The sequence below is a fragment of the Glycine max genome, chromosome 20 (assembly GCF_000004515.6).
Source record: "Glycine max cultivar Williams 82 chromosome 20, Glycine_max_v4.0, whole genome shotgun sequence".
Classification (NCBI taxonomy): Eukaryota; Viridiplantae; Streptophyta; class Magnoliopsida; order Fabales; family Fabaceae; genus Glycine; species Glycine max.
Genome location: NC_038256.2, coordinates 45,837,822 through 45,847,881, shown reverse-complemented (window position 1 = coordinate 45,847,881; position 10,060 = coordinate 45,837,822). Strand labels below are relative to the sequence as shown.

At 31.3% G+C, this 10,060-nt stretch overlaps 2 protein-coding genes across 3 annotated transcripts; both read left to right on the top strand.

Moving 5' to 3' along the window:
- Window positions 1-1,701: 1,701 nt before the first annotated feature.
- Window positions 1,702-5,031, top strand: LOC100806498 (GDP-mannose 3,5-epimerase 2). Of its 2 annotated transcripts, none has more exons than XM_003556419.5 (7): window positions 1,702-1,736; window positions 2,459-2,869; window positions 2,988-3,081; window positions 3,179-3,308; window positions 3,437-3,569; window positions 3,989-4,196; window positions 4,570-5,031. In XM_003556419.5, exons 2-7 carry the CDS (start codon window positions 2,460-2,462, stop codon window positions 4,723-4,725), a joined length of 1,131 nt encoding a protein of 376 aa, XP_003556467.1. In that variant the 5' UTR covers window positions 1,702-1,736; window position 2,459; the 3' UTR covers window positions 4,726-5,031. The 2 variants fall into 2 exon arrangements, with proteins under 2 accessions (XP_003556467.1, XP_006606460.1); XM_006606397.4 differs by lacking the exon at window positions 1,702-1,736 and adding an exon at window positions 1,746-1,903.
- Window positions 5,032-8,881: 3,850 nt separating this feature from the next.
- LOC100805975 (calmodulin-like protein 8) lies at window positions 8,882-10,060 on the top strand. The gene is made up of 4 exons (XM_003556418.4): window positions 8,882-9,124; window positions 9,350-9,510; window positions 9,610-9,690; window positions 9,788-10,060. Exons 1-4 carry the CDS (start codon window positions 9,049-9,051, stop codon window positions 9,917-9,919), a joined length of 450 nt encoding a protein of 149 aa, XP_003556466.1. The 5' UTR covers window positions 8,882-9,048; the 3' UTR covers window positions 9,920-10,060.

The window sequence follows — 10,060 nt, the reverse complement described above, 5'->3', positions numbered from 1 at the left end:
TATGGGCAATTATATATGTTTCTCCTAACAAACCTCACAACAAAATTTATATTTTTGTGTAATAGATGTCTACAACCTCAAATTATAGTCAAATTCAGAAGTGTCTTTTTCAGGTTGTTATTGCTGTGAATTACTGTTTGAAACTTAGCTCATATACTACCTTTGAAAATTGTAGATATCTCTCCACCTTAAGGGCTTCCGACAAAATATAATAAAAAATGTTTTATTCGTTTTTATATTATAAATTTAAATATTAATTTTGAACATAGTATTTTTAAGAAGTTATTTCTTTATAATTAATTCACATTATATTTTGTGCATCGAGAATTTGATTTTTTATTTTTATTTTTATATCCACTGTAATTAAGCCTCCAGAATATTTCTGCAAATTAACTTCAATCTCTTAGGTCCATTATAGGTAATGATTAGTCTCATAACTTTATTTTATCGAAACTTAATTTAAATATCAAATAAGATGTCTTTTATTTTCAGATAAAGTGGCTTTTATCTTGCTATCTTGATATATCATGTTTTGAATTGTTTTAAAAAATTCCAAATTTTTATCTCAAGTCAGTTGTATTTTAATTTTAATAATTCATCATTATCATTATTTTTGTTGTCATTATTATCAGGATCATTTTTATTATTGTCATCATTATTGTTAAAATTGTCATTGTCATTATTAATTGATATTGTCATCATCACTACTATTATTGTTGATATTGTCATCACTAATCATGTTTTAATTTGAATCAAATAAAATAACATCATAATATTACTTGGTGTGTAATAAATATTTCATAAGATTAAATTTATTCTATTGTTATTCTATCATTTTTTTATCTCAATCCCATGCTATCATATGTTAACTAACAAATAAATCTTTAATGTTTAATGTTTTATTATGAAAGTCAATAAATTTATCTTATATAACAATTTATAATTAGATAATAGTGTAAAAATCTTTCACATTATTATAAGTAAATTCTAAAATTCTAATTATATATAAAGGCACATCAAGTATTAGTAAATAAGTGGATATAGACTTCAAATTTTAGGTATGATTTTGGATTAAATAAATATTCTCATGTGAAATATATTTCTAATTAAAAAAAAGACACATCAAGTAAAAACTCTTAATATTTATTACAGTAAAAAATAAAAATTATAATAATTTTTTTCAACCAAGAAAGTGGAAACATTTAAGATTTTTTGTTTCACACCTAATCAATCATCCTCTCACCCGATCCATTTCATGTGTAATTTTATATTAAAGTCGAAAATAAAATCCTAAATATTAGTTAAAGGAGTCAATTGTGAAAACTTTGGTAAATTTGAAGCATTTTCCTCATTTTGGGTTTGCAACGTGTTAAATGCGTCTCCCGTACCAAATTTCTTTTCGTACGACGCCTTTGATGATATGATTCCCAAACACTACTACAGTAGGAAAATAATTTAAAAGAACAGGACTAATTTGCAAGGTTTTTTTAAAGCAATAAAAGCATTGGATAATTGTGTTGTGGGTGGAGGAAGGAACGAGAAATAAAAGAAACATTTGTTGTGTCTGTGTGTGTGGGTGGGTGGTACTTAGCCAATTGTGAGCAAATAACAAACGAGTGGCTTTCCCTTCTTCTCATCCTATATATACCATTCCCATCACTCCCCATGCCCTCTCAATTCACTTCCTATCCCCTTCTCTGATTCTCTCCATATATTATCTCAAACCCCTCTCACAGGTTTGTTCCTCAATTCCCAACCCTTTTATTCACTCTCACTGCACCACTTCTTTATATAACACATTTTTTTTTTAAATTTTTATCATCCATGTTTAGGGTTTAAACGTTGAATACTCATTCATGGCTTTGTCTTCAACGTCTCATGTAACGGTTTTGCCGTGCCTTCTGTATGGATCATTCGTTTTCGTTTTTTTCCTTCCCCTCTCTGCGTATCATTCCTTTTTGTTTTACTCTCACCCACTACTTTGCTTCTTGTTATATATACGTATATTATGCTTTGCTTCAATTCAATACTCTTTACCTAAAGACGAAATATATATTTTAGTTTAATTTCCCCCCTTTCTTTTGGAAAAGGTGGGTCGGAGGATTTTTTTTTTTCATCCTCCATACCTCTTTTTTTTTTTTTATTTAAGTGCCAACTATATTGAGTTAATTGTTTTCGCTTCTATTAATTAATTGCATTTTAATACCCCTCATGTGCCAGCATGTGTTGTATCGCTTGTGTGTCGTTCTTTTCCCCTAACTCTCGCCGTGTTTTTCAGCCTGGTTTGTTATTCCTTAAAAAGTGGAAATTTCCTCAATTGCACTTTTCTTCTTCCTTGATGTCACATCACCCTTGCCTCACAGTGAAAATTGTTTTGTTTATGGAGTATTTGCTAATGTTTTGGACTTAATTTTCTTAACCATTTTCTGTTCATTCGCCAAATTAATGTGGTGTGCAGAATGGGAAGTGCTGGAGGAACTGACTATGGTGCATACACTTATGAGAATCTTGAGAGAGAGCCTTACTGGCCATCAGAGAAGCTTAAGATTTCCATCACTGGTGCTGGGGGTTTTATCGCGTCACACATAGCTCGGCGCCTCAAGACAGAGGGGCATTACATTATTGCTTCTGATTGGAAGAAAAATGAGCACATGACTGAGGACATGTTCTGTGATGAATTCCATCTTGTTGATCTCAGGGTCATGAATAACTGCCTCAAGGTTACAGAGGGGGTTGATCATGTTTTCAATCTTGCCGCAGACATGGGTGGGATGGGTTTTATTCAGTCTAACCACTCTGTCATTATGTACAACAACACAATGATTAGCTTCAACATGATTGAGGCTGCCAGGATTAACGGCATTAAGAGGTTAGTGATGGTCCATATCATTTCAATTATATGTTTTGTGACTAAACATTTTATGATGTGGTGTCTGTTTTGATTATATGATGATGTGTTTTATGCATTCCAAAAAATGTTTTTCCAGGTTTTTTTATGCCTCTAGTGCTTGTATCTACCCTGAATTCAAACAGTTGGAAACTAATGTTAGCTTGAAGGAGTCTGATGCATGGCCAGCTGAGGTTTGTTGGTGATCTTTTCAATTGTTCAATTTATGTTGGTTCTTGATTTTCACATTGGGATTGGGATTAATGTGTTTAATTTTGTGACTGTTTTTAGCCACAAGATGCATATGGGCTAGAGAAGCTTGCAACAGAGGAATTATGCAAGCACTATAACAAGGATTTTGGAATTGAGTGCCGCATTGGGAGGTTCCACAACATATACGGTCCTTTTGGGACATGGAAAGGCATGCTTTACACTGAATTGAAAACTTTTATAGTTTTGTCTTTACCAAATGGGTAAATTGGTAGACATTTTATGTTTTGGTAACCTTTTGGATTTAATAAGTTTGTGTTTTGTTGTTTTGTCATACAGGTGGAAGGGAGAAGGCTCCTGCTGCTTTTTGTCGTAAAGTTATCACTTCCTCTGATAGATTTGAGATGTGGGGGGATGGATTGCAAACACGATCATTTACCTTCATTGATGAATGTGTTGAAGGGGTGCTCAGGTATGTCTTGGCTGATTTGTGGCTAATAGCTAAATTTTTTTGTTCTTTCTAGTGTTTTTAGTTTAAATATTGAAATTCTGAACTTGCACTTTTAATGATTGATGGAAATTGAGTCAGTAGAGTTTTATGTTTAGTTATTTTAAGGAGTTTGTCAATTTTGTTAATAGATTTCTTTGCAAAACCCATTTATTTAAAATTGAGCTTTCTGAAAGAAAAATCATTAGCTCATTCAACACTATTGGATTAATGGCAACAGTACAGATTTCTGCCTTTACATAATTTAGGATTTGCTTTATTTGGTTGGATAGGGGAGCACAATATGGTGTTTAACAAGCAATTTTGGAGATCTTTTATCTTTTTCTTCAGTTACTTCATAATCTTTGATAAAACTTGGCATTGTGGTCTATTGTTTTGTTTAGATTGACTAAATCTGATTTCCGAGAGCCAGTAAATATTGGAAGCGATGAGATGGTCAGCATGAATGAGATGGCTGAGATCATTCTTGGCTTTGAGAACAAGAATATTCCTATTCACCACATTCCTGGCCCCGAGGGTGTCCGAGGTCGTAATTCAGACAATACACTTATAAAAGAAAAACTTGGTTGGGCTCCAACTATGAGGTTGAAGGTAATAATATCATGAATTGGGCGAACATTATCTTATTTCCACTCTATATAATTTGTTCCATGCTCATATTAAGTTCTGTGGAACAGTCATAGCTTATAGGTCAATTGCACCATGCTCAGTTTATTGTACTTGTATAAATTAATTCTCCCTTCTGTGTAAAACTATTCAATGAATTCCCCCTTGTGTTGTGTTTTAAAAACTTTTATATCCAATTTGAGCTCTTTAACTTCTTCAAGAGCTCTAATGGAATGTTTAGCTTTTCTAGATGAAAATCTTTTTAGTTTACCTTAGTCTTTCCCAGTTTTTTTTTTATCTTGATAAACAGCCTCAAGATTCTATGTATACTTATAGTGTCTCAATTTTGATGTTGTAGGATGGACTGAGGATCACATACTTCTGGATTAAGGAGCAGATCGAGAAGGAGAAGGCTCAAGGTATTGATATATCAGTGTATGGGTCTTCCAAAGTGGTGCAGACTCAAGCCCCAGTTCAACTAGGCTCACTTCGAGCAGCAGATGGCAAAGAATGAGGTGGTCAACATATGGCTGTAGTAGTATTCACCTAAATGTTTCAAGTGAAGAGTTGGATTATATATAGCAACTAAATAGCGGTATCTGGTTATTTTTAATTAGCTGCTAAGGATTTCTTATGTATCTGCTGGTTGTTCATGTTTGGATCGGAAGCCCTGATGTTCCTAATGTATTTTATATAGTTTTTTAAGGCACTTCGTGGTGCTTAAGGTGGTTTACTGCACTAGAAGCTCTAAATTATTTGTTTTGAATTTTGATGTCTAAATAATTGATTAGTAAGCAAATAATCTTTTCTTCCTTGTGAATATGGTATCTCTGAATGTTCTATGTAGTGATTTTACTGTAAGACTGACTAGTGGAAAAAAAAAGGCACTATGCATAGAGCTTATAATGTCTCCTACATTTATGTGAGACTGGGAGAGATTATAAGTGGTTTATTATACGGTTAAAATGAATATGTGGGAGATGTGGGAAATCCGTTTCATATGTAATGGGAAGTTATTTTTCTTTAAAAAACTTGAGCCACATATGCACTATTGTACTCTTTGGATTATCTTCACATAAAAAAAAGACAAAAAAAAAAAAAACTGAGCAGGAAGAATCAGCCCGTGGTATATGCTTCTGCCTATATACTAAATACTCCAAATATTTTGTATGTTCCACATTTTTAAATACTTCTAAAATAATATTACTAACTAATGTACTTTTCTTTTGTACTAATTATGATACTACTTACATTGTTAATTTTTATGAGGTTAATTTTTATGCACTATCAAAATAAAACTTACATTGTTAATTAATTAAAAACCATCTAGGTACTAAAGTAATTAACAAATCATTCTAGGTATAATTTTCAAAGTAATTATTACAAAGAGAAATGTTGGCAGGTAGGAAAACATTTTCTAATACACTAAATACACTTTGTACTATTGATTGAAATTACAAATTCTAGTGAGTTTCACTTTCATTTAATAAATTTGTCTTTTAATTTTAAATTTTTTAATAAATCTTAATCAATAATAAAGTGTATTAAAAAGAGTGTATAATGAAGTATATTGCTAATACTCTTCTCAGTATAAATTTCAATAATTATATTATACATGATAATTTATAATTAAATAATAATATAAATTAGTTTTAAATTGTTACTATATTTTAATTAAAGTCTTTATTAATTTTAACATTACAACTTGTACTTTTAAACCTATAGGGACATCTTTTAAACCTATAGGGACATCTTGATGTTGGAGAGCATCTCAGAGAGCAAACGGAGTGCCCAAAGTTTAAGTCTTAGTCAATGTCTCTGCCTAATCATGAATCTAAAGAAGGTCATGCAATCCCCTCTATTTATAGGCCACGCGTCTGTGGGGCAGCTCCATATAATATACGATTACATTGTTATGCATCTCTAACATTGTGGTCATGTCCTAACAGTATTGGATGTGTTCTTGATAGTACAATCCTCTTGAAATACTCAGAGGGGTCACTAGCCATTGATCCCTTGACAAGTGTAAGTTGACTCAATGATTATTCTTGGTTGGACTAGTCACAACCCACAAATATTGAGTCTAAATGCTCAAGTGTGAGTCAATCTTGGGGAGCCATATTGGTCGGATGGTGTAGGACAAAACGTATTTAAGTCACAATTGTGAAACATTAGAGATACTTGAAAATCTTCGTTCAAGTATTAGTTTCTTTGCACTAAAAATTAATTATACGTTCATCCTTGTTCTAAGATTGAGGAATATTTGCCATCTAACTACTCTTTCACCCTCTTTGTTTTTGAATTATACATATAAGCTCATATCAGATCTCAATGGAGCCCATAACAATCTTTTCATTTTAGTTTTTTGTTTTAATCATCTGAAGCTATGTCGGTCTTTTTCTGATCTCTTTCTTTGTCATTGAACAGAAAGATGGAACAAACAAGGCTTTGGTCATATCCTCGTAGACAAATGACAGCGTGTTTCCAATTTTAACCGGGCGGGTTCCACCAAAAGCAATTTCACGTGCGTATTGATGTGTGTCCAAGTAGGAAATTGTAAAAAGAAAAAAACACAATCATCTTTTCTCTTCTTGGATGAAGATTGAAGTGGTCCAAACAAGTTGTGATTCCTGAATCGTGAATATGTATATCAACTAATTTGTGAGGCTAAATATTGATCTGAGACTTTGTGGAAAACAGTGAACCACACAAAGCATAGGATTAGGATTGTCACAAAATTAAGTACACAGAAATTTGTATTAAATTATAAATTTTAAGAGGTTCAGATTACTTCTTAAATTTTGATAAAGATAAAATTACGATATATTTTAAATTAAATTAAAAACTAATAATTTACTATTTCTTCACTTTAATATATATATATATATAATAAATATAATAAACTAGATTTGAGCAAGTAAAATAATGTATGTATTTAATGTTATAGATGTAACATTTATATAAAAATTAAATAGTATTATTTATAAACAAAATAATGAAACATCATATTTATGAAATATATGTCATAATTCATATCTTACTAATTGTGAATTATTTGAAATTTAACCATATATTTTTTAAAAATATTTTTAGTTATTATTATTTATAAAACATTTTAAAGTAAATGAATTAATAAGCATATTAATTATAGGTTTTAAATTATTTAAAAATTTCTATATTTTAGCAACTAATGTAATCTAATCATTTTAATTATTTTTTTATTTTAAGAATAAAATATAGTAACTTGAATTTTCTTTGCTGCAAATAATCCAAAAAAGGACTAAAACTATGAATGTAATGCAATTTATAAGATTTTTTATTTATTAAATAAATTAAGTCACGTTATTTTATATAGAATAAATAAAATAATGATATTAAAAATTTTAATTTACAAATCTTGTAAGTATTATTGAAAAAATATAATAAATTAGTGTATGAGTTAGGGATTTACATGTAGCCTTAAAAAATTATGCATCTTAACCTTTTCTACTAATTATCCATTGATTAAAATTTCAAATACAAATGTATATTAGTATTGAAATATAGTAGAGCGTTAATGGTTTCGATTTGAAATTCGCCAGTCCATTTGCGTATTGTAGTTTTTCTTTGGTTTTGGATTTTTATTTAGCCTACATCTTTGGGCCTTTCGGAATTTAGTTTAACCTAAAAAAGGAGATTATTGAAGAAGTTGGGCAAATTGAATTTGAATCCTTTCAATTGAAGAGGACATTAGTTCTCAATCTAAGGTTTGAAAATTAGTAGCTAAATGAAGTTATGAAGAGTTAGCTGAATATGCAGCAAAAGCAATAGTCCAAACCCTTGTCATCCCAAAATCCCATCCTCCCATCACACATCCCTCACTCCTGGACCAAAATATGTTGAAAAAAGAGCTTTTTTTGTTTTTTTATAGCAAAAAACGAGAAGGTAAGCTCATGTGGAAAAAAAAGGAATAACATTTCAACTATGGTAGCACCCCCAGCCCCTGGACCTCCAAAGAGACACATCGAAATATATTAATAATCACAAAATCAAACTTGACAAAAAAAAAACTTAATAAGTTCTACCTTTCATTTATTATTTTATAGTATTTAGCTCCTCTATAACTTTATATCTCTTTTTTAAAACTGTCTTTCACTTTAAAGAAACAAAACTAGCTACATGCTCTATATTTAACGCAATTTTAATAAAACGGCAGATATATAAATCAATTTCTTTCTCATTATGTGTAATTTCTGCGCCATGATAAGAACAAGCAGAGTGATATGGCACATAAATTGGGCACCGGCACCTTCACGCTAGACAGTGGGAATGGGAAGTGGGAACTAGGAAAACCATAGAGATTTTCATCAATAGTGTAAGGCCACCCCTTCACAGAAAAGTCACATGGAAAGACTTTTGGAGATTCGGGACAAAGAGAAATCCCAAATTGTGCTGAAAATAGTGGAACAGTGTTTGAATTGTTAGGGTCATTGCAAATTTAGATGATAGATATATGAAGTGTCTTAACTAGTAGAGCAATTTAAGAGGTAATTAACTCTTGGCTCTTGCTAACCTCATTTCCTACTTTCGTACAATTTCTTTCCCATAATTAGCTGGTGGGCCTTTACTTGGACGGTTGGTGCATGCATGTAATTAATAACAATCAGAAGTCCCCTCATAATTTTTGTGATAGATTGAGTCTTTACTTAGACGGTTGGTGCATATATGCATATAAATAACCATCGTGCCTTTGCTTTTATTTTTGTTTCACCATTCCAGTGCTCTATTATTGTTCTGTCTCCTTTTCCTCTCAATTTTTTGTGCTTAGTTGTGTTGGTTCTGCAGCCAGTTAATTAATATGAAGGAGGTGCTGAGTGAAGATTTGATTGTTGAGTTTCTAGAAGCCTTCTGTCTTTTTGACAGAGATGGAGACGGTGTGTATCCCTTCTTACCGTCCCTCTCAACTTATATAATTTGGTAGTTTCATAATTTAGTTAATTTTCTATGTCATTGTGTTTTTTTTTTTTTTTTTATCTTTGGTGTTTGCATGCATGTTTTGTCCTTGAATTTGTTCTCTTTTGAGTCTTTTTATATTCTTTTCAAATGAAATGACTTGCGTTTCTCATGTAATTATGTGCTACGTAATTTACTTTAAAAAGGCTGCATAACCATGGAGGAATTAGCTAGTGCACTTAGAACACTGAATCAAAATAATCCTAGGAAGGAAGAGTTGCAAATCATGATGAATGAAGTGGATATGAATGGCAGTGGAACCATAGAATTTGGGCAGTTCTTGAATCTCATGGCCAGAAAAATGAAGGTGCGTGTAGATCAAGAAATTAATTTAATTCAATTATAAATGAGTAATGCTGAAAATGGATGTTAATAATGCATGCATGTGTATGGATCGATCGAGAAGCAAAGTGAAGCAGAAGAGGAATTAAAAGAAGCTTTCAAACTGTTTGACAAGGATCAAGATGGTTACATATCACCCACTGAGGTTCAGTTAACTTCTTACAGAAGCATCAGAATTAATTAATTTGTTTGACCATAAACTTTAGTGTAATTAATCATATATAATTGATTTTTATGTACAGTTGTTATCTGCGATGAGAAATATTGGAGTGAAGATCACAGAAGAAGAGCTGGAGCATATGATCAGACTGGCTGATTTGGACGGTGATGGACGAGTTAATTATGAAGAGTTCATGAGGATGATGACGGTTTAATTAATTGTTATACTAATAGCTCAAATGATCAATAAATGCAAAGTGACACTTTTTTTTTATGAAACAAATGCAAATGACATTCTGGTTTGTTATTCGCGATGATATGTGAAATGCGAAAAGTAAAATATTTGCCTTTAAAGA